The 24,127-nt window shown below is 51.5% G+C and overlaps 1 protein-coding gene across 1 annotated transcript; it reads left to right on the top strand.

Annotated features, from left to right (window-relative positions):
* Positions 1-9,775: 9,775 nt before the first annotated feature.
* EPOP (elongin BC and polycomb repressive complex 2 associated protein) lies at positions 9,776-13,028 on the top strand. The gene has a single exon (XM_024235118.3). The coding sequence runs from the start codon at positions 10,238-10,240 to the stop codon at positions 11,375-11,377; it is 1,140 nt and encodes a 379-aa protein (XP_024090886.1). The 5' UTR covers positions 9,776-10,237; the 3' UTR covers positions 11,378-13,028.
* Positions 13,029-24,127: the final 11,099 nt, after the last annotated feature.

The following is a 24,127-nucleotide window of genomic DNA, read 5'->3' as shown; positions in this document are numbered from 1 at the left end:
AATTCTCCTGCCTCAGTCTCCCGAGTAGCTGGGATTACAGGTGCCCACCACCTAGCCCAGCTAATTTTTGTATTTTTAGTAGAGACGGGTTTCACCATGTTGGCCAGGCTGGTCTTGAACTCCTGACCTCAAGTGATCCGCTCACCTTGGCTTCCCAAAGTCCTGGGATTACAGGAGTGAGCCACGGCGCCCGGCCATGTTTTTTCTTACCTATGGATAATAATTATTTTATTTTTTTTGAGACAGGGTGTTGCTCTGTCACCCAGGCTAGAGTGCAGTGGTGTGACCAAAGCTCACTGCATCCTCAAACTTTTGGGATTAAGGGATCTTCCTGTCTCAGCCTCCCAAGTAGCTGGGGACACAGGCATGCACCACCATGCCCAGCTAATTTTTACATTTTTTGCAGAGATGGAGTCTTGCTGTGTTGCTGCTCAGGCTGGTCTTGAACTCTTGTTGGACTCAAGTGATCGTCTTTCCTTTGTCTCTCAAAGTGCTAGGATTACAGGCATGAGCCACCTTGCCTAGGCTAGGTTTCTTCTTTAATCCTCACAATATCTTCAGAAGCAATATTGTTTGCCTGTGCATTAGCTGGCTTCCCGAGTCTACTAGAATACAAACTCCTTGTGGTGGGGGTTGTCTGTCTTGCTGCTGTGTCCCCAGTGCTAGAATAGCACCTGGCACATAGAGTTGCCAGATAAAACACTGTCAAATCTGAATTATAGATAAACAATAAGTAAATTTTTTAGTATAAATAAATATGTTCTGTATATTTTGTGCTAAATTTTTTTTTTTTTTTTGAGACGGAGTTTTGCTCTATTTCCCAGGCTGGAGTGCAGTGGCGCGATCTCAGCTCTCTGCAACTTCTGCTTCAAGGGTTTAAGTGATTCTCTTGTCTCAGCCTCCCTTACAAGAGCCTCCTCTCTTGTAAGCTGGGATTACAGGCACTCGCCACCACACTCGGCTAATTTTTGTATTTTTAGTAGAGATGGGGTTTCATCATGTAGGCCAGGCTGGACTCAAAACTCCTGGCCTCAAGTGATCACCCGCCTTCGCCTCCCAAAGTGCTGAGATTACAGGTGTGAGCCAGCGCGCCCAGCTCTGTGCTAAATTTGACAATACTATACATAGTAGGTCCTTAACAAATATTGTTCCATAAATGTTGTTTGATTAAACCTCACCGTGGGAATGTAGCCAGTAAATTCCAGACTATGGGAAGTCTAGAAGACAATCGTAGTATTTCCAATGACTAAATTGCAAAGAGGAAAAAAAAAAGAGAGAGAGAGAGAGATAAAGGGGGAATTTATAGATAAAAAGAGAGACATATTAACCACTTGAAATCCTTCTTTGGCTCCTAATTCAAATAAACTAAAAATTGTAAAGAAAAAATATTATAAGATAATTAGAAATTTGAACACTGACTGGCTATTTGATGAAGTTAAAGTGTGATTGTTAATTCTTTTTTTTTTTTGACATGGAGTCCCACTCTATCACCCAGGCTGGAGTGCAGTGGTGTGATCTCAGCTCATTGCAACCTGTGCCTCCCAGGTTCAAGCAATTCTTCCATCTCAGTCTCCTGAGTTTCTGGGACTACAGGTGCATGCCACCATGCTCAGCTGATTATTTTTTGTATTTTTAGTAGAGACAGGGTTTCACCATATTGATCAGGCTGGTCTCGAACTCCTGACCTCGGGTGATCCACCCGCCTCGGCCTCCCAAAGTGCTGGGATTACAGGCATAAGCCACCGTTCCCGGCCAATTGTTAATTTTTTTTAGGTTTGATAATAATGTTGGGGTTATGTTTACTTTTAAAGGGTCCTTATAGAAGTATGTATTGAAATATTTAGGAATGAAATTATGTGATGTCTTGGATTTGCCTAAAAATAACATGGGGTTTGTTCTAGGTTGGGCACAGTGGCTCGTACCTGTAATCCCAACAGTTTCGGAGGCCGAGGCAGGAGGATTGTTTGAGCCCAGGAGTTTGAGACCAGCCTGGGCAACATAGTGAAACCCTATATGTACAAAAAAATACAAAAATTAGCTGTGCGTGATGGCACACGTTTGTAGTCTCAGCTACTCAGTTGGCTAAGGCATGAGAACACTTGAACCCAGAAGGCAGAGGTTGCAGTGAGCCGAGATCGCATCACCGCACTCCAGTCTGGGCAACAGAGCAAGACCTGTCTCTAAAAAACAAAACAAAGCAAAACAAAATAATATGGGATTTGTTCTATATCTTATATTTTTCTTTCTTTCTTTTTTTTTTTTAGACGGAGTCTTGCTCTGTTGCCCAGGCTGGAGTGCAGTGGCGTGATCTCGGCTCACTGCAATCTCCGCCTCACAGGTTCAAGCAGTTCTCCCACCTCAGCCTCCTGAGTAGCTGGGACTACAGGCACGCACCACGCTTGGACAATTTTTTTTGTATTTTTAGTAGAGATGGGGTTTCACCATGTTGCCCAGGCTGGTCTTGAACTCCTGACCTCAAGTGATCCACCCACCTTTGCCTCTCAAAGTGCTGGGATTACAGGCATAAGCAACTGCGCGGCCTTTTTTTTTTTTTTTTAGACGGAGTGTTGTTCTGTCACCCAGGCTGGAGTGCAGTGGCACAATCTCAGCTCATTACAATCTCTGCCTACCGGGTTCAAGTTATTCTCCCACCTCAGCCTCCCAAGTAGCTGGAATTACAGGCACGAGCCACCACATCCAGCTAATTTTTTTGTATTTTTAGTAGACATGGGGTTTCACCATGTTGGCCAGGCTGGTCTCGAACTCCTGACCTCAAGTGATCCACCTGCTTCGGCCTCCCAAAGTGCTGGGATTGATTACAGGCATGAGCCACCATGCCTGGCCATTGTTCTGTAATACATCTTTTTTTTTTTTTTTTTTTTTTATTGGGACAAAGTCTCGCTCTGTCGCCCAGGCCGGAGTGCAGTGGCGCAATTGCGGCTCACTGCAAGCTCTGCCTCCCGGGTTCACGCCATTCTCCTGCCTCAGCCTCTCCGAGCAGCTGGGACTACAGGTGCCCGCCACCACACCCAGCTAATTTTTCGTATTTTTAGTAGAGACGGGGTTTCACCGTGGTCTCGATCTCCTGACCTCGTGATCCACCCGCCTCGGCCTCCCAAAGTGCTGGGATTACAAGCGTCAGCCACCGCGCCCGGCTATAATACATCTTAATTGTGGTGGTAACATGGGCATATTCCTTTGGCAAAACTATTTGAACTGTACACTTAAAATGTGCATTTTATTACATAAATCATACCTAAATAAAATTGTGTTGTTGTTGTTGTTTTTTGAGACACGGTCTCGCTCTGTCACCCGGGCTGGAGTGCAGTGGTGATTGCAGGTCACTGCAGCCTGAATCTCCCAGGCTCAAGGGATCCTTCCACCTGAGTCAGCTGAGTAGCTGGGACTAGCTAATTTATGTGTTGTTGTTTTTGTTTGTTTTGGTAGAGATGGGGTTTCGCCATGTTGCCCAGGCTGGTCTTAAACTCCTGGCTCTAACGATCTGCCAGCCTCAGCCTCCCAAAATGCTGGCATTACGGGTGTTAGCCATCATACTGGCCAATTTGATTTTTTTTTTAAAGTGAGGAAGTGGGTGGGTAAGAATGAAACAAAATTGACCATGAGTTGGTAAGTGTTGAAGCTGGATATTGGGTACTCGGAGGTTAATTGTATTTATTTACTTTTGTGTAGGTTTGAAATTTTCCATCATATAATACCTTTTTAATTGCATGAGGAAAGATGCTAGTCTTGTTCTACAAATAAGGAAACTAAAGCTTCCTGAGGTTAAGTAATTGCCCTAAAGTCACAAAGCTAGTAAAATGATGAGTCTGGAATGTGAACGGACACATCTGAGCCCAGAACTTAAGCTATTAACCCTGGGTGCAAATTCCCAGAGGAGGTAGAGGAACATGGGGGTTTATGCTAGGGGGTGATGCAGACCTGCTGACTTAGGGAATTCTGGGACCAAGAAAGGTTAAAATGATGGTGGCCGGGTGTGGCAGGGTGGAGAAATGGCTTCCCTCTTGGATTCATTGTTGTGGGGTAGCCTCGTGGTTACCAGAGCTAACTTAGGACTCAACTACCTGGGTTTGGGTTCTGGCTCTGCCACTTGCTAGTGGTGTAACTTGGGCAAGTCAGTTATCTCCCTCAATGTCCTCATTTATACCATGGATTTTTTATTTATTTATTTATTGAGACAGAGTCTTGTTCTGTCACTCAGGCTGGAGTACAGTCGTGCAATCTTGGCTCACCGCAACCTCTGCCTCCTGGGTTCAAGCGATTCTTGTGTCTCAGCCTCCCGAGAATCTGGGCAGCTGGGATTACAGGCGTGCACCACTACACCTGGCTAATTTTTTAATTTTTATTTATTTATTTATTTATTTATTTATTTATTTATTTACAGACAGAGTCTCGCTCTGTCACCAGACTGGGGTGCAGTGGCGCAACCTCGGCTTACTGCAACCTCCGTCTCCTGGGTTCAAGCAATTCTCCTACCTCAGCCTACCTAGTAGATGCGATTGCAGGCACCCGCCACCACGTGCAGCTAATTTTTATATTTTTAGTAGAGACGGGGTTTCACCACGTTGGCCAGATGGTCTTGATCTTTTGACCTTGTGATCTGCTCGCCTTGGGCTTCCAAAGTGCTGAGATTACAGGTGTTAGCCACTGCGCCCAGCCTATTTTTAAATTTTTTTAGTAGAGACAGGGTTTCGCCATGATGGCCAGGCTGGTCTTGAACTCCTGACCTCAGGTGATCTGCCCACCTCGGCCTCCCAAAGTGCTGGGATTACAGGCGTGAGCCACCGTGCCCAGCCTATATCATGGATACTAATAGGAATGTAAAATGGTATAGCCAGTTTGGAAAACAGCTTTGCAGTTTTTAGTTGTTTTTTTTTTTTGAGACAGGGTCTCACTCTGCCGCCCAGGCACAGAGTGGCATGAATGTGGCTCACTGCAGCCTTGACCTGCTGGGCTCAAGCAATTCTCCACCCTCAGCCTCCTGAGTAGCTGAGACTACAGGCACATGCCACTACTCCCGGCTAATTTTTGTATTTTGTAGAGATGGAGTTTCATCATGTTGCCCAGGCTGGTCTCAAACTCCTGGCCTCAAGCCATCAGCCTGCCTTGGCCTCCCAAAGTGCTGAGACTACAGGTGTGAGCTACCATGCCCAACCCTGGCAGTTTTTAAAAGAGTTAAACACAGCTGGGCATGGTGGCTCATGCCTGTAATCCCAGCCCTTTGTGAGGCTGAGGCAGGAGGATCCCTTGAGCTGAGGAGTTTGAGACCAGCCTGGGGAATATAGCGAGACCCTGTCTCACAAAAAAAAATTTAAAAAGAAATTCGCTGGGCATGGTGGGTCAGGCTTGTGGTCCCAGCCACACTGGAGGCTGAGGCAGAGGATCTCTTGAGCCCAGGAGGTCAAGGCTGCGGTGAGCCCTGACTGCGCCACTACACTCCAGCCTGAGTGAGACTGTGAGACCCTGTCTCAAAAAAAAAAAAAAAAAAAAAAAGGTTAAACATAAATGTAGCATATGACCCAGCAATTTCACCCTTAAATGTCTACTTAGGAGAAATAAAAACATATTCACAAAAGACGTGTATAGCAAATGTTCATAACAGCATTATAGATAATAGCCAAAAAGTGAAAACCACCCAAATGTGATTGGATAAACAAAATGTGGCATATCCCTACAACGGACTACTACTCAGCAATAAAAAGGAACAGGCCGGGCACAGTGGCTCATCCCTGTAATCCCAGCACTTTGGGAGGCCGAAGTGGGCAGATCACCTGAGGTCGAGAATTCAAGACCAGCCTGACCAACATGGAGAAACCCCGTCTCTACTAAAAACACAAAATTTGCCAGGCGTGGTGGCGGGTGCCTGTAATCCCAGGTACTTGGGAGGCTGAGGCAGGAGAATCGCTTGAGCCCAGGAGGCGGAGGTTGCAGTAAGCTGAGATTGCGCCATTGTACTCCAGCTTGGGCAACAAGAGCAAAACTCTATCTCAAAAGACAAAAAAAAAAAAGGAACAGATTACCAATACACGCTACAACACAGGTAAACCTCAAAAACATTATGCTTTTGTGAAGCCAGATGCAAAAGACCACATATTGCATGATTCCATTTATATAAAATATCCAAAAAAGGGAACTAGAGACAGAAAGATTAGTCACCCAGGGCTGGGGATGGGAAGGGAGAGCTACAAGTGGGGAGGAGGAGTCTTATAAGCAATGTTCTAAAACTGGATTATGGGGCCGGGCATGGTGGCTCATGCCTATAATTCCAGCACTTTGGGAGGCCGAGGTGGGCGGATCACCTGAGGTCAGGAGTTCAAGACCAGCCTGGCCAACAGGGTGAAACCCTGTCTCTACTAAAAATACAAAAATTAGCCGGGCGTGGTAGCATCTGCCTGTAATCCCAGCTACTTGGGAGGCTGAGGCACAAGAATCGCTTGAATCTGAGAGGCGGAGGTTGCAGTGAACTGAGATCGAGCACTCCAGCCTGGGCAACAGAGTGAGACTGTCTCAAAAAAAAAAAAAAAAAAAAAATTTAGCTGGGCGTGGTGGTGGGCGCCTGTAGTCTCGGCTACTTGGGAGGTTGAGGCAGGACAATTGCTTGAACCCGGGGGGCGAAGCCTGCAGTGAGCTGAGATTGTGCCACTGCACTCCAGCCTGGAAGACAAAGTGAAACTCTGTCTCAAAAAAAAACCCCAAAACTGGACTATGATGATGGTTGCATAACTGTAAATTTACTAAAAATCATTGAATTGGACACTTAAAATGGGTTATGTGTGGTATGTTCATTTTTAAAAATAGTGTCGTCCGGGCGCAGTGGCTCACACCTGTAATCCCACCACTTTGGGAGGCCAAGGCAGGCGTATCACGAGGTCAAGAGCTCGAGACCATCCTGGCCAACATGGTGAAACCCCGTCTCTACTAAAAATACAAAAATTAGCTGGGCGTGGTGGGGCGCGCCTGTAGTCCCGACTACTCAAGAGGCTGAGACAGGAGAATGGCTTGAACCCAGGAGGCAGAGGTTGCAGTGAGCCGAGATCGCGCCACTGCACTTCAGTCTGGGCGACCGAGTGAGACCCTGTCTCAAAAAAAAAAAAAGTCTATTTCATAGGCTGTTATGGGGATTAAGTGACATCCAGTTCTTAGAACAGAGACTGGCATGCAGTAAGTACTACAGAAGTTACTATGGGGTTGGACGCCTGGGGTGCAGTTCCCCAAAAGGGGCAACCGGGCAGGTCTCCTGCTCCCAAATCCTTGAACACAGTCCTTACTGCCCCAGGTGAGATTTAGATGGGCCAAGGAAAGGGAAGGGCTGGCTTCTGGATCCAGAGGGGCCCTTTCTAGCCTTCACTCTGGAAGTGTTAGATGGGACCCGGCATCCAGCCTTGTCCCTCTTTTTCTCCTATGAAGAGGAGAGGTTCCTGAGAAGGGTGTTGCCGCCCTCATCGCAGGCTGAGGATGGGGTCGAGTGTCCTCTACCGGAGGAAATGGTAATTGCAGCAGCTGGGCCTGCCCACGTGAGTTCTGGTGACTGCTCACATCATGTTTCAACCCTCCCAACAATGTGAGGAAGCCACTGTTGTCCCCTTTTCACCGATAAGGACATTGAGACCTAGAGTGTCTAGGTGACCTGCCCAGGGTTGCACAGCGCCACCCCCGCCCCCATCCAGGCTATAAAGGGTGGTTTGATGATCTCCTTTCAGCTGGAGAGGCACTCACACTATTCTCCTACTGTTTGTAGAGTGATTCCATCCCTGAGTCCATATTCTGGGGTGCCTGATGAGAGCAAGGGGAAGTAGGGAAAGTGGAGGCAGAGAGAAGGACTCACAATCGTAATGACCCCTCAATAAAGCCCCCAAACTCACATGGGGAAGGGGGAGCTGGCAGCTTTTGGAGGCAGAGAAAGAAGAGGCCATTGATCTGCACTGTTATGTAATATTCACTCATTTATTCATACTAATCATTTTCTTGGGCATTCTCTCCTTGTGTCTACACTGTGCTAGGCACAGGAGTGCAAGTAGGCACTGTTGTTGAGGATGAGTCGTCAGCACTGTCCTGCAGAAGAGAAAGCCATGAAGATCATCCTTCCAGAACTTTCCGTGTGTGTGTGTGTGTGTGTGTGTGTGTGTGTGTGTGTGTGTGTGTGTGTAGAGGTGGGCTTTTCCAGCAATTATGAGCCCTGGAGTCTAGACCCAGCTCAGCTTCATGACTTGGCAGGACCCCAGGATCCCCCTCATGACAACTGCCCTGGAGAGCTCTTCTGCAGGAGATGTTAGAGGGTGAGTGTTTTGGGCAATGGAACACCACACCTCCTCCTTCCTCAAACCCTCGCCCCACCTAGGGACTTTACCTCTGGACTTTGCGAGTGGGGGAGGCAGATCCTCCTTACCTCTGTCCTCCCAGATGTTATTTGATGACACATAGGGAAACTACACCTCTGTTGTCACTGCTAGAAGGGCCCGGAGGCAAGCTGCATCATTTGTCCCCTTTCTGAAACCGTCTCTTGTCCTGGCCCCAGAATAAGATATTTATCTGTGGGGCCGCCCCCAACATTCTTCCACATCTTTACCCCAAATCATCATACCAATCTCTATATTTCCACAGATAGGAAACGGCAGTATTCCAATAATCTGATTTTTATTAAGAGAGAAATATCCCAGGGATTCATTCATTCACTCACTTGCTCATTCATTCATTCACACATATTGATTGAGCACCTATTATATCTTGGCCACTGTTCTAGGCAGTGGGGGATGCACCGATGATCAAGACAGAGTTCTCGTCAACTCATTTCCAGACTAATGGGAGAGACAGACACTAAAGAATAAATCCATTTACAGACTTTTATGTAACAATAAGCTATGCAGAAATTAAAGAAGGTTAAGGGGATAGAACAGGGTGGGGGGGTGTGCTGCATTATCAGAATTTGTACTGGGAATTCACTTTTTCTTTATTTTCCTTGGGTCAGATGAGAGTGAGGGTCTGCGCGTGCCCTCCTCTGGCCTCTTCAACCTGTTTGGCAGATCAAACCTCAGAGGGGGGCATCCTGGGATTGGGGGTCAGGGGTTGCAGAGCCAGCAAATTAGTTGAGCAAATTTAGTTGAGGCGGAGTATTTAGATACTGCATCAGAGAAATGGAAATAGATACTGAGCCTATTTATCGGCTTCCATGGGTGTAATAACACTCCCACCCTTCCAAATTTATTTTTTTTGTTCATCTTGCATACAAGTACTGAATTATTAACTACTTATACATTACAGCATTTTTTGAGCCTACTGTGTGCCACGCACTGTTTTAGGGGCCATTCACGGCCCGCTAGAATCCCTGCTGTGCAAAGCTTGTAAACAACCATTGCCTCATTTCATCTTTCCTCTAAACATTATTTCTGAGATTCATCTACGTTGATTCACATAGCTCTTTTAGTCCCAAGAGGGCAGATATGAACCGTCCCATTTTACAGATGCAAAACCGTGACTGCTCGGGAAAAAACGAGTGGCTTTGCGACGACGAAATCCCAGGACGCCACCGGGCCACGTGCGGCAGCGCGTCTGGCCCCTCGCGATCCCACCCGCGCACGCTCCCTCCCGCGCTCCCTCCCAGCCGCCGCCGCGCCGGGTCCACGTGTGTGTGTCTGTGTGCGGAATGGGGACGGGGGCGGCGCCGCCGGAGGGGTGGGGTCCGGGCTAACGTCACGGGCGGTGCGGCCCAATCAGCGGCGGGCTCGCGGCCCCGGCGCTGGTATTGGGGCAGCGAGGGGGCAGTTCTCTATAGCGCGGTCTCCGGGAGCCAGCGGGGAAGAAAGAAACCGAGCGGGCGGAAGGCGCCCTCCCCGCCGCCTGGGCCCGGGCACCGGGTGCCGGGCCCGGGGTCCTTCCCGCCTCCCGCGGCCGCCAGCCGCTTTGTTTCCCCTGCCTCTGCGCTTCGGGCGACTCGAGAGGGTCTCCCGCCGGGGCTGCGAAGGGGACGCGGCGGCAGAAGGGCGGCCGACCCCGCCGGGACTCACAGGGACCCAGGAGTCCGGCCGCCGGGAGGGCCGCGTGAGGAGAGCGAAGAGGGAGCCCGAGCTCTGCGGCCCCGGGTGGCGGGCCGGGGGCGCCCGTGAGCAGAGACCTCCCCGTCGACGGGGGGCGATGTTCCCCTCGCCCGTGGGCTCTTCGGGCAGCCAGGGCATCCCGCCGCTGGGACCTGGACCCCCTCAGTGGGCACCCCTCAGGCTGCTCCATGGAGACCCTGTGCCCCGCGCCCCGCCTGGCAGTGCCGGCGTCCCCGCGAGGGTCGCCCTGCTCCCCCACGCCCCGGAAGCCGTGTCGGGGGACCCAGGAATTCTCTCCGCTGTGCCTGCGTGCCCTCGCCTTCTGCGCCCTTGCCAAGCCCCGGGCGTCGTCTCTGGGCCCGGGGCCTGGGGAGCTGGCGGCGCGGTCCCCAGTGCTGCGGGGCCCTCAGGCCCCCCTGCGCCCTGGCGGCTGGGCCCCGGATGGCCTGAAGCACCTCTGGGCACCGACCGGGCGGCCCGGCGTTCCTAACACCGCGGCCGGCGAGGATGCGGACGTCGCAGCGTGCCCCCGCCGCGGAGAGGAGGAAGAGGGCGGAGGCGGTTTCCCGCACTTCGGCGTTCGCTGCTGTGCACCTCCGGGCAGCTGCCCTGCGCCCCCGTACCCTCGGGAATCTACGACCGGCTTCGCCTCGGCCCCGCCTCGCCCGGCCCCGGGTCTCGAGCCTCAGCGTGGCCCAGCCGCCAGCCCGCCTCAGGAGCCCAGTTCCCGGCCTCCGTCGCCACCTGCGGGCCTCTCCACCGAGCCCGCGGGTCCCGCGGCGGCGCCGGGGCCGTTCCTGCCCGGCCAGCCTGCCGAAGTCGATGGAAACCCCCCGCCGGCAGCCCCCGAGGCTCCAGCAGCCAGCCCCTCGACGGCCAGCCCGGCGCCGGCCGCACCCGGAGATCTCCGCCAGGAACATTTCGATCGTCTGATCCGCAGGTCGAAACTTTGGTGTTACGCGAAGGGCTTCGCCTTGGACACTCCGAGTTTGCGCCGGGGGCCAGAGCGGCCGCCTGCGAAAGGGCCGGCTCGGGGAGCCGCCAAGAAACGCCGGCGGCCGGCGCCCCCTCCGCGCACCGCGCAGCCCCGCCGCCCTGCACCGACGCTCCCCACCACGAGCACCTTCAGCCTCCTCAACTGCTTCCCCTGCCCCCCGGCCCTGGTAGTGGGGGAAGACGGAGACCTAAAGCCGGCGTCCTCGCTTCGCCTCCAGGGAGACTCTAAGCCCCCGCCCGCCCACCCGCTGTGGAGGTGGCAGATGGGGGGTCCCGCTGTCCCTGAGCCCCCTGGCCTCAAATTCTGGGGGATCAACATGGATGAAAGCTGACCGTGGGACTTCTGCCAAAGGGGAAAAGTTGGGACCATGGCCAAACCGCGGGCTTGAGGAGGGAGCCCCGTTTCTCACATTTGTCCCCTTCCTTTACATTTTAGGAGCTGTGGGCAGAGGGACCTAAATAACAGTGATCTTCATTCATGCACCTAAGTTTTCGGGGTGACAGTCCCTCCCCCTCATCCTTTGCAGAGGAACCCAGGGCTGGAGTCGGGAGAAGGCTGATGACATAGATTCCAATCCCTGCCCCTTCCATCTCGGACCGTTGGAGGCAGGGCCTGCACCCCAGTGGGAGCAAAGGAGGGCCACTGCTCAAAGACACCCCCCCCCAAAAAAAGGGGAGAGGAGAGAGACCTCGGTGATGGACAAACCGGTTGTTACTGTGTCTGTGGGCGAGCCTGGGGTGCGGGGGCTGTGGTGGGGGTGGGGAGATGATTGGCAGCTCCCTGGGGGCATCCCCCACCCCCACTGTCCAGGCCTTTAACCCTTTGCTCCCCTCAGGCCTTCCCTAACGCTCCAAGCACCGCTGGAACCTTTAATGGGTGAGGGAGCTTGGGTAAGAGGAAGATCACCCCCTTCCTGTCCCCTTTCTAGGCCCCCTCAAGTGCAGGTGACCCTTAATTGGTGAGATCTTCAGCCTCAGCCGCCCACCTTTCCCTTTTGTCCAGTTTTGGAGTTCCCGTTTTTTCCTTGTTTGCTTTCCGAGTATAAGGTCTGGCCGGTGAGAAAGATTCCCCCCAACCTTGATTAATCAGCCCCCTCCCCCAACGTACTTCCCTTAGGACGGGTAGGGCTGAGGGACCTCCTCTCCTGGAAAGTGCTTAGTTTGCCTGGGGAAGGGGCTAGACACTGTCCCAGGGAAAGTAATAGAAGGTGGAAGAAATCAATAAAATCAGACCAAACAAGTCGCCTTTCGAGGGCCTCCACGGATTTATGGATGAGACGGGGTGGAGGTGGAAGGCAGGCCCAAGTCCATTCTTTGGACGCCCAAACTCAGCCCCCTTAAAGAGTGGAAACAAAACAAGCTGCACTTTGCAGAGGTGGTAAATGAAAGGACTCTTGGCCTAACTGCAAGAGTCCCCTGGGGTTTGAAGGGGCAAAGTTTGAGTCTGGATGGAACCTGGGCTGAGGTACCTTAAGCTTCCCCCCGCAACACCCCAGCCTCAGGCATTGCGGGAGTTGTCAGAGATCTGATGGATCCGAAGGGGGCAGGGCCAGGGGATTAGTTTTGGGGTCAGAGGTTCTGTTTTCCAGGGGAGGGGTGAGATAGGCCTGGATCACGCCCTCTGCCATGCCCTCCAGCTAGGAGGATCTTGAGTCAGAGAGGATTGGAAGTGATTTCTCCTCCACCCAGGTGAGGTCAGGGGAGCTTAGGTCTTAGGGAGATGGCAAGTTGAGGTGTGAAGGGAAGCTGGGGCTTTTGGAGCTGCCGAACAACTGAGGGACCCAGTGCCCCTTCCGCCCCGCACTAGTGAATAGCGCCCCCTCTTCCCCCGAAAACGAGGTGAGAGAGGAACAATTCCCACGCTGGGGAAGGACTTGTCTCCTTTTCTGTGAAAATGCTTTGTAAAAAGTTGTTATTGTTTGCATAGAGCAGATTCTTGAGAAAAACTGTTTTGGACCATAAAAGTTTTGTTTGTTTTAAAAACTGTCTCCTTTCATTTTTCTTCCCTTGGGGGTGAGGGTGGGGGTGGGGTGGGTGGGCGTGGGGTGGGCACTTCTCTCTTTCTCCTTCACATCTGGCCTCTGTGAACCCTGCTGACCTCCCCTCCCCCTCCAGCTGTGTTGTGGGAGGAGGAGGAAGAAGGGGTGGGGGAGTGCCTTCCACCCTGTGCTTCGGAGGTCTCCATCTCATTTTGCCCCCCAAGAATGGAGAACGGGAGGAAGAAGACAGACACAAGGGGTGGGGAGAGAATCGCCGTGAAGAGGGGGGCTGTTAGGAGAAGTCTGGAAAGGCAGACTCCCTGATTTTCAAAGGCCCCTTGGTTTTAGTAACGCGCTCCGGGTCAGTGTCTGCCCCACCCGCCTGCCTGGAGCCGGGCACGGGATGATGGTGTGAGCTCTGGGTGAAGGAGAAGGGCTGGTGGGCATGAAATACTCTTCTTGGACTTTCCTCCTCTTCGGGGCAGGAGGAGATGCTGTTAATTTAGGTTCTTTCCTCCCTACACCACCTGCCCCAACCCTCACTCCCCCACCCCCACCCTGCAAGTGAAAGGGTTACAACTCAACCTGGAAGGGGGTAGGGTGGAGAGTTAAAAAACACACCTTTTGGCCAAATAAGATTTAATTCTAGTTATTTTACAGAATAGGGAACTACGTTAGTTTCCAGGGCTGCCATGACAAATCACAAGAAACTTGGTGGCTTAAAAGACAGATATTTAAGCGGCCAGGTACGGTGGCTCACGCCTGTAATCCCAGCATTTTGGGAGGCTGAGGCGGGCGGATCACAAGGTCAGGAGATCGAGACCATCCTGGCCAACATGGTGAAACCCCGTCTCTACTAAAAATACAAAAACTAGCTGGGCTTGGTGGCGTGTGCCTGTAATACCAGCTAGTCCAGAGGCTGAGGCAGGAGAATCGCTTGAACCCGGGAGTTACTGCACTCCAGCCTGGCGACAGAGTGAGACTCTGTCTCAAACAACAACAACAACAAACCCAGATATTTCTTCTCTTCCATTTACTGGGACCAGAGGTCCAAAACCAAGGCATTGCAGGGCTGAACTCCCTCCGAAGGCTCTCGGGAAGGGCCCCCTCCGTGCCTCTTCCAGCTTCTGTGGCCCCAGGTGTTCCTTGGCTTGTGGCTGCAGAGTTCCCATTCTCTCATTGTATGGCCCTCCCCTCTCCTGTCTGTCACAAGGACACTTGTCATTGGCTTTAGGGCCCACCAGACAATCCAGGATGATCTCGTCTTGACATCTTTAATTAAGTTACATTTACAAAGACCCTTTTTCCAAATGAAGTCACATTCACAGGCTCTGGGGGAGTGGGGGCTGGGGATTAGGACTTGGACGCATCTTTTTGGGTGCCACCATTCAGCCCACCCCAGAAACTGAGTCCCAGAAAAGAAAGAAACTTGCCCAGACTTCTGGGGGAAGCAAAGAGGTACTGAGTATTTGGGGTTGGAATAGGGAAAAGCGTGCTTCCAAGCGAGGGCCACATGTTTCTCCGAATAGGAGCAGCCTGGGGAAAGGAGAAAGGGGAAAGGGACCCCTGGCTTTCCCCAGGCTCTGAGCTACCGGGGATCTGGGACTCCCTCTCCCATGCCAATACGCTGGAGCCCTAGGGGGTCTGAGGAAGTCTGCTCTCCCTCCCAGGTGTCTTCAGCCCCTGCTTCTACCCCTCCCCTCCTCCAGTCCCGTGTCCTCTAGGGCTGGTGGCCACCTTGGTTTGTCAGGGATGTGGTTGTCATAGTCTTATTTCTGTCTGCGTCTCTAAGCTTTTACAGCATCACCTGTTTTCCTTCTGTCTGAAAGGGTCTCAGAAGGTCTCCTCTCCATGTGCCTCTGGGTCTCTACCCTCCTCTTCAGGGTCTGGCAGGACCCCCAGAGTAAGCCCTTGCTCACCTCCCCCTAGCCCAGCCCTTCTTCCCGGGAGCATCAGCCGCCTCCAGCCCCTCTGCCTCTCACCTCTTAGACCTTTGCAGCCTGACTTCTGCCCCTGAAACCGCTTTTGCCAAGGTCAGCCAGGACAGCCCCCAACCTCAAATTCAACAGTTGCCTCCCCGCCACCACTCCTGGACTTCTGCACAGCCTGTGACACTGCTGGACACTCACAAGGGTCTCTGTCCCCAAAGGTCCCACCTCTGTCTTTTTCCATCTCCTCCTTCTCTTGCCCCCCTCCCCCGGAAGCTTTAAAAAGACCGAGTCCCACGAAGTCCGGTGGCGCCTGTCCTCCACCCTATCTCCCCACAGGATTCTGTTTTCCTCCCCTAGGTCATCAGCTTGCACCTATATGGGTAAATGACTCCCACTTGACTGTCCCTGCCTCCTCTCCCTCCAGCACCCCTCCTGAGCCTTGGTCCCGCATCTCCACAGGGACAATGGCAACTCATATGCCCCTGTCAAAGACCAAGATCCTGGTCCCTGCCCACAGCTCCCTGCCCACAGCAGTCTCCCTGGTCAAGTCCACATTCTGGTTACAGCTCTGCCTTTCTCCCCATTACTTCCCCTGGACTCAGCACCTTGAATTCTCAGCTGGGTCCTCCCATTTGACCCACAGCTATCTATTTCCAAGCCTCCCCCTGCCTCTCCCCTCCCAAGGATCTCACAATTGTGTCTCTAATCTCCACTCCATCATGGTGCAGTGTCCCCTACCTCTAGGCTGGACTATGACAGTAGCCACCTAATTATTAATAGTTTCTGGATGTCTGGTTTTTCTCTGATCCCCTCAGATCAGTTTACCTTCTTACTCAGTGGGTCCCCTGATTGTATTAAATGCAGCCTCCTTGGCCTGTCATTTGGAACCCTCTGTGATTTGGCCTTAACCCCCAGCTCCCTCATCCAACTTGGTTCCCATTACTTCGCTTTATACCAGTGAAGGTATACCTGGTCTACTCGGCTGGAATGCACTTCCTTCCCCAGAGCCCCCAGCATGCCCCTCCCTGCTTTCTTTACCTTCATTCTCCAATGCAAAATGTCATCTCTCCCATGAAGTCTTTTTTGATTCCCCCAGTTAGATGTGCTCCATGCCACCTCTAGACCCTCTTCACTCTTCTGTGTCTGGTAGGAAGGGACTGTGGAGTGTGGAGGGCGAGTGCGGCTTTGGGGCCAGACACTCCCGCTCCCCTCTTTCTATGGAGAACCTGGGTAAGGGGACCCGAGGCAGAACCTTCCTGCCCTAAGCTTTCATTTTATTGCCTTGGCCTTAACTGAGAGTCATTGACATGTAACAACCACTTCAAAAAATAATCACCCCTGCAATTGTAAAAACTTCCTGAGAAGGCTGGCAAGGTAGCTTGTGTCTGTAATCCCAGCACTTTGGGAGGCCAAGGCGGGGAGAATCACTTGAGCCCAGGAGTTTGAGCCAGCCTGGACAACATAGGGAGAACTTGATGCTACCAAAAACAAACAAACAAAAACAAAAAACAAGCTGGGTGTGGTGGCGTGCACCTGTAGTCCCAACTACTCTGGAGGCTGAAGTGGGACGATTGCTCAGCCACTTCAGGGAGATCAAGGCTGCAGTGAGCTGTGATCACTCTACTGCACTCCAGCCTGGGTGACAAAACAAGACCCTGTCTCAAAAACAAAAACAAAAAACACTTCCTGAGAAGACACTGTCCAGTGTGCCAAGTCCCCCTACGCTGTTTTCACATTTTCTCTAAGATAGAAAGTTAGGGTATTGATGACAAAGTTATAATTATTTGTGATTTTTCTTGTGTCCTTCTACAGTGATCTTGTATCTCTTGCTTCATTTTTTAAGGTCCTGGATCAGTGCCTTGAACACAGCAGGCACCTAATGAATACTTGCCCAATGCATTTCACCCCACCTCCGTTCCTCCTGACCCCTCCACCCTTGTCCAAAGCATTTTTAAAAAGCCTCATTTAAATGACTGCACAGCAGCTTGGTGAGTGACCCTTGGCCAGAATGCAGTTCCAGAGCTTGTCCACTAGATGCTGCTGTCTGCTAGCACCAGAAGGAGGACGGCGAGCCAGAGAAGGGTGGCTGGGGAAGGGATTCGTTCTCCCAAGCCATGGAGTGAGAGCCCTGTGCTAGAGCCTGAGGGAGATTGATGTGCAAGACGTGGTCTCTGCACACAAGGAACTTAAGCAGGTGTCAGGTGTTTTACAGGCGTTATTTTGCTTTCATAACAATAGATAAGTACTATTTGTTTAGCAGATGAGGAAATGGGACTCAGAGAGGTTAATTAACTTGCCTGAGGTCACACAGCCAGTGGAGGAGCAAAGTAGCTCTGGTCTGTCTGACTAGGTTTCCTCCTGAGTGGTTATCATAGCAAGCACTGTAATAGCATTTCCTTGGAACCAGGCCTTGTTATATTACGCTTAGTTGCTCATGTAATCCTCAGGACACAATATGAGGTAGGTACTATTATTTATTTATTTATTTATTTATTTATTTATTTATTTTTGAGACAGAGTCTCACTCTGTTGCCCAGGCTGGAATGCAGTGGCACAATCTTGGCTCACTGCAACCTCTACCTTCTGGGTTCAAGTGATTCTCATGCCTCAACCTCCCTAGTAGCTGGGACTACAGGCGTGGGCCACCATGCCTGGCTAATTTTTGTATTTTTTAATAGAGACGGGGTTTCACTATGTTGGCCAGGCTGGTCTCGAACTCCTGACCTCAAATGATCTGCCCATCTTGGCCTCCCAATGTCCTGGGATTACAGGTGTGAGCCACCACACCCAACCATGGTACTATTAGCTCCATTTTGCAGATGAGAAAACTGGGGTTCACAGAGGTTAAGCCCATACAGCTACAGAATTGTGTCCTTTGAGTTTGCGCTCTAAATGACCACACTGCTGCCATGTTTCACCACCCAGCAGCAACCTGTTATGGGATGGGAGTAGCCCCCATCAATATGTAGAGGTCCCAGAGCTCTGTTCCAGAGACACAAAGACACAGAGCCTGCCCCCAAGGTCCCTAGAGTGGCATGGGGAAAGCAGGACATGCAGTCCCCTCCTTAGGGTGTGGACTCTCCACAGATGTGCTGAGCAACTCAAGCTGAGTGTTGAGTGTTTTACCCTCTCTAGGCCTCAATGTCATCACCTAAAATCAGGGGACTCTGTAACAGAAAGTGCCTCTCAAATGCAGACTTGCCATCCATGGTGATTTTTTTTAATTTTTTTTTTGAAACAGGCTCTGACTCTGTCACCCAGGCTGAGTACAGTGGTGCGATCTTGGCTCACCGCAGCCTTGATCTCCCAGGCTCAAGAGATCGTCCCATATCAGCCTCTCGAGTAGCTGTGACCACAGACACGTGCCACCATGCGCAGCTAATTCTGTTTATTTTATTTTATTTTTTTTGAGATGGAGTCTTGCCCTGTTGCCCAGGCTGGATTGCAGTGGTGCAATCTTGGCTCACTGCAACCTCTGCCTCCTGAGTTCAAGCAATTCTCCTGCCTCAGCCTCCTGAGTAGCTGGGATTACAGGGGCCTACTACCATGCCTGGCTAATTTTTGTATTTTTAGTAGAGGCGGGGTTTAACCCTGTTGGCCAGGCTGGTCTCGAACTCCTGACCTTGTGATCCACCTGCCTCGGCCTCCCAAAGGGCTGGGATTACAGGTGTGAGCCACCGCACCTGGCCAATTTTTTTTTTTTTTTTTTTTTTTTTTTTGAGATGGAATCTCGCTCTGTCACCCAGGCTAGAGTGCAGTGGCACAATCTTGGCTCACTGCAACCTCCACCTCCCAGGCTTAAGCAATTCTCCTGCCTCAGCCTCCTGAGAAGGTGGGACTATAGGCGCGTACCACCATGCCCGGCTAATTTTTTTTTTCTATTTTTTTAGTAGAGACAGGGTTTTGCCATGTTGGCCAGACTGGTCTAGAACTCCTGACCTCAAGTGATCTGCCCGCCTTGGCCTCCCAAAGTGCTGGGATTACAGGCGTGAGCTCTGTTTATTTTTTGTAGAGATGGGGGTCTCATTATGCTACTCAGGCTGATCTTGAACTTCTGATCTCAAGGGATCCTCCTGACTCGGCCTCCCAAAGTGCTGAGATTACAGGTATGAGCCACTGTACCCAGCTGCCACGATGATTTATTACAAAATCATAGCACTTAAACAAATAGAGGGGAAGTTACCTACTCTAAAATGCACCAAAATTTCAGCTTGATGATCATTACACATGTACATTACCTGTGTGATCGTCACCCAGACCTAGATAAGCAACACTTCCAGCCTTTGGGAGGCTGTGTGAGGCCTGCTCCCAGTTGATCTCCCGACCCGGAGATGACCACCATGCCGGCCTCTGTCACCGAAGATCCGTTCGGCTTGTTTTTGACCCTCATAAGAATGGAAGGTACGTTTTTGGGTCTGGCTTCTTTTGTTCAACATTATGCATATGGGATTCATTCATGCTGTTCTATGAAGCCGTAGTTAACTCATTTTATCACCATGTAGTATTTGATTGAATGAATAGTCTGCAATGTATATGTTTTCCTGTTGATAGATGTTTGGGCTGTTTCCAGATTTTAGTTTTATGTATAAAGCTACGTGTTACAGTTTTTGTTGTTGTTGTTTGTTTGTTTGAGACAGAGTCTCGCTCTGTTGCCCAGGCTGGAGTGCAGTGGAGTGATCTCAGCTCATTGCAACCTCTGCCTCCCAGGTTCAAGCAATTGTCCTGCCTCAGCCTCCCGAGTAGCTGGAATTACAGGTGTGAGCCATCACGCCTGGCTAATTTTTGTATTTTTAGTAGAGACAGGGTTCTGCCATGTTGACCAAGCTGGTCTCGAACTCCTGACCTCTGGTGATCCACCCGCTTTGGCCTCTCAAAGTGCTGGGATTACAGACGTGAGCTTCTGTGCCCAGCCTTTGTGTCACAGTTTTAAAGAAGAGAAAGGAGCTAACATTTCTCAAGCGTTAAGCGTTAACTGTCTCCAACAATGGGCTAAGGACTGGAGATGAGAAATAACTAAAACCTCATATTGCTCTCCCACAGCTCACCACCTAGCAGGGGAGAGAGGTAAGTGAGCAAGCAGGACAGGACAGGCATAGAGGTGGAGACTGGTGAGGTTGAGGGAACAGTGGAGCATGTGGGAAGAGCACCAGGGCGTCAGAGGGGGCTTCTCAGAGAAGGAACTCTCTGAATTCAGTCTTCAAGGATATAGGAATCCCTCAAGTGAAGGCCTGGAGGCACTGGGGTGGAGCACGTACAAAAGTGTCAAGGTTTGAGTGGCTGGAGCACAGGGTACATGTGACAAGAGATGAAGTAGACCGAGGTCAGATCACAAAAGGTCTTACATGTTAGGGTAAGGAGTTGATTCTGAAGACAAGAGGGAGCCCCTGAAGGGTGACCCAATCAGACTGTGAGAGAAGAGGGCTCAGGATCAGGCAGGGTGAATACTCACATTTCATGATTCATGGGAGGCTGGTGTGGAGTGCTTGGGGGAGGGCAGAGGCAGGGGGCAGGGGTGGAGGCTGTGAGAACCCATTTGGGGTCGCAGTCGGCGGGGAGAAGGAGAGGACAGTCTCGGTGGGGGGGCCCTTACAAGGTAGACTCGCCAGCTTTGGTGACAGATTGAATGTGGGGTGAGGCAGAGGAGGAGTGTGGCTTGAGTCCCAGATTTGGCCCTGGTGCCTGTGTGGGTTTGTGGCTGAGAGAGGCCTGAGCTGGAGGTAGGGAGGTTTTAGGGCATCAGACAGGATTGGACGGGAATGGCCAAGGCATGCACGTAGGGTGAGAAAAGGGCCAAGAACAGAGCCCTGGGGCACAGTGACGAAGGGGAGCCAAGTGCCGTGGCAGCTCACGCCTGTAATCCCAGCACTTTGGGAGGGCAAGGAGGGCGGATCGCTTGAGCCCAGGAGTTTGAGACCAGCCTGGTCAACACAGTCAGATTTTGTCTCTACTAAAAATTAAAAAAAAAAAAAAAAAAATTAGCTGGGCGTGGTGGTTCGTGCCTGTAGTCCCAGCTTTTTGGGAGGTTGAGGTGGATCACGTGAGCCCAGGAGGTCGAGGAAGCAGTGAGCCATGATCATGCCACTGCACTCCAGCCTGTGGTGGGCAAAAGAGGGAGGCTTTGTCTCAAAAAAAAAAAGGCGGGGGCTGGGGAGGAATGGCCAGGGAGAGAGTGGGGAGAGAGAGAGGGGAGAGGAGGGAGACAGGGGGAGGCTCTGGGGGCTCTGGTGACCACTGCTCATTGTCCACCCAAATCTGCGCTCCCCGTGCCACCTGGGTAGGCACATTTCCCAGCCCCTTTGCAGTCAGGTACGACTATGTGATTTCATTCCCACCACTGGGGTGCGAAGGGGAAGGGGTGTGTGCCTCTCCCAGCCCGGGCTTTAAGACCCTCGGCCTGCCCGCTCCACACTCCGTTGTCCTTCCTGCTGGCTGGAACCCGGCATGGCAGTCACTCAGCTTCGGTCCTGAGTCACTGGCAGGGCCCTAGGGGGCAGCACAGCAGCACATGGAAGGAGCCTGTTTCCCGAATGGCTGTGAGAGCTCCCTGCTGACCTGGAGTGTTCACCTGCAACACAGGAAAGAAGCAAATTTTACATTCTTCAAGCCATCTTCTTTTTTTGGATCTCTTTGTTCTAGGAGTTTAGCCTAACCAGTACAACTTAGTCTAAGCTAAACAGTTTAGCATAGCCCAAATAATACAGAGAATTAACCTAACTAATGAAAAAATAATTAGCCAAATTAATACAATGGAAAATTAAAACATAGTAAAATAAAATATTGGCCTAACGAACACAACTTACCCTAACTCATCCAAGAATCAAAGGAGGAGAGTATCAAGAAAGGAGGAAAACAGGGTGAAATGTCACACAAAGATGGGATAGAGCCGGGCACGGTGGCTCATGCCTGTAATCCCAGCACTTTGGGAGGCCGAGGCGGGTGGATCACTTGAGATCAGGAGTTTGAGACCAGCCTGGGCAACATGGTGAAACCCCGTCTCTACTAAAAATACAAAAATTAGCTGGTGTGGTGGCGCAAACCATAGTCCCAGCTACTTAAGAGGCCAAGGTGGGAGGATCACTTGAACCTGGGGAGGTGGAGGTTGAAGTGAGCCGTGATTGCACCACTGCACTCCAGCCTGGGTGGCAGAGTGAGACCCTGTCTTAAAAATAAAAACAAGATCAGATACAGGATGAGGAAGGTCCACTGGCCTTGGCAAGCAGGAGATCACCAGTGACTCTAGTGAGATCTTCCTGGGGAGTAGGGATGAAACGGGAGGGAAAGAAGCAGATCCAGTCCATGCATCTCTTTTGAGGAACTTGGATGAGGAAGGGCAGAGATGAGGAAGGCTCTAGAACGAACCCAGGATCCAGCATGATTACAGTATGTTAGGAGAGAGGGAGGGGTTGGGGACACCGGAAAGAAGAGAGGAAGGCCTCTGTGGAGGGCAGGTGCTGGGCCCCAGAGCTCAGGTGGACAGGGAGGGACAAGCGTGTTCCCAAACGGGCTCAGACTCCTGCTCCTATGCACACGCACACACACACGCATGTGCACGCACACATGAACACACATGCACACACACCTGACACAAGAGCCTGGAGACAGCCTGGGTACAGTGGCTCATGCCTGTAATCCCAGCACTTTGGGAGGCCGAGGCGAGTGGATCACTTGAGGTCAGGAGTTTGAGACCAGCCTGGCCAACATGGTGAAACCCCGTCTCTACTAAAAATAAAAACAATTAGCTGGGGACGGTGGCAGGTGCCTGTAGTCCCAGCTACTTGGGAGGCTGAGGCAGGAGAATTGCTTGAACCCAGGAGACGGAGGTTGCAGTGAGCCGAGATTGTGCCATTGCCCTCTAGCCTAGATGACAGGGCAAGACTCTGTCTCAAAAAACAAAAAACAAAAAAAAGAAGAAGAGGGGCTGGGTGTGGTGGCTCACACCTATAATCCCAGCATTCTGGGAGGCCAAGGAGGGAGGATTGCTTGAGGCCAGGAGTTCGAGACCAGCCTGGGCAACATAGTGAGTCCCCCTATCTACAAAAAATAAAAAATTAGCTGGGTGTGGTGACGCATACCTGTAGTCTCAGATGCTCAGGAGTCTGAGGTGAGAGGATTGCTTGAGCCTGGGAGGTCAGGGCTTCAGTGAGCTGTGATTGCACCACCACATTCCACCCAGACAGACAGAGCGAAACCCTGTCTCCAAAAATAAAAGTAAATAAACAAATATATTAAAAAATTAGCCAGGCACAGTGACATGTGCCTATTGTCCCAGCTACTCAGGAGGCTGAGACAAGAGGATCACTTTAGCCTAGGAGTTTGAGGCCGCAGTGAGCTATGATCGCACCACTGCACTGCAGCCTGGGTGACAGAGTGAGACCTTATCTAAAAAAAAAAAACCACTTTGGGAGGCCGAAGTGGGTGGATCACGAGGTCAGGAGTTCAGGACCCGCCTGGCCAACGTAGTGAAACCCCGTCTCTACTAAAAATACAAAAATTAGCCAGGGGTGGTGGTGGGCGCCTGTAATCCCAGCTACTCGGGAGGCTGAGGGAGAATCACTTGAATCCAGGAGGCAGAGGTTTCAATGAGCCAAGATTGCACCATTGCACTCCAGCCTCGGCAGCAGAGAGACTCTATCTCAAAAAAAAAAAAAAAAAAAGACTGGGTGCAGTGGCTCAAGCCTGTAATTCCACCACTTTGAGAGGCCGAGGTGGGTGGATCACCTGAGGTCAGGAGTTTGAGAACAGCCTGGCCAACATGGCAAAACCCCACCTCTACTGAAAATACAAAAATTAGCCAGGCGTGGTGGTGCACTCCTATAGTCCCAGCTACTCGGAAGGCTGAGGCAGGAGAATCGCTTGAACCCGGGAGGCGGAGGTTGCAGTGAGCTGAGATCACTCCACTGCAATCCAGCCTGGGCGACAGTCTCAAAACAAACAAACAAAAAAACCAGAAGGGAAGTAGGGAAGTGAAGTGTCTTCCACCCTTGGTCCCTCCCACAGAGAGACTTGTCCTGGGGAAATAAGCACTGCAGTTCCAAAAGGCAGGAGCTTATGGAGAGAAGAAGGGAGACTGGGGATCCATTCCCAGGGTTGCGGTGATCCTTGATCCCATGGCCCTAGTAGTGAGGCAGCAGGGCTGCCTTTGCTGTTTTCGTGGCCCAGAAGGTGGGGACCT

The sequence above is a fragment of the Pongo abelii genome, chromosome 19 (assembly GCF_028885655.2).
Source record: "Pongo abelii isolate AG06213 chromosome 19, NHGRI_mPonAbe1-v2.0_pri, whole genome shotgun sequence".
In the NCBI taxonomy this organism is placed as follows: Eukaryota; Metazoa; Chordata; class Mammalia; order Primates; family Hominidae; genus Pongo; species Pongo abelii.
The sequence above is the reverse complement of the archived record's forward strand: the minus strand, read 5'-3'. Positions and strand labels throughout refer to the sequence as shown.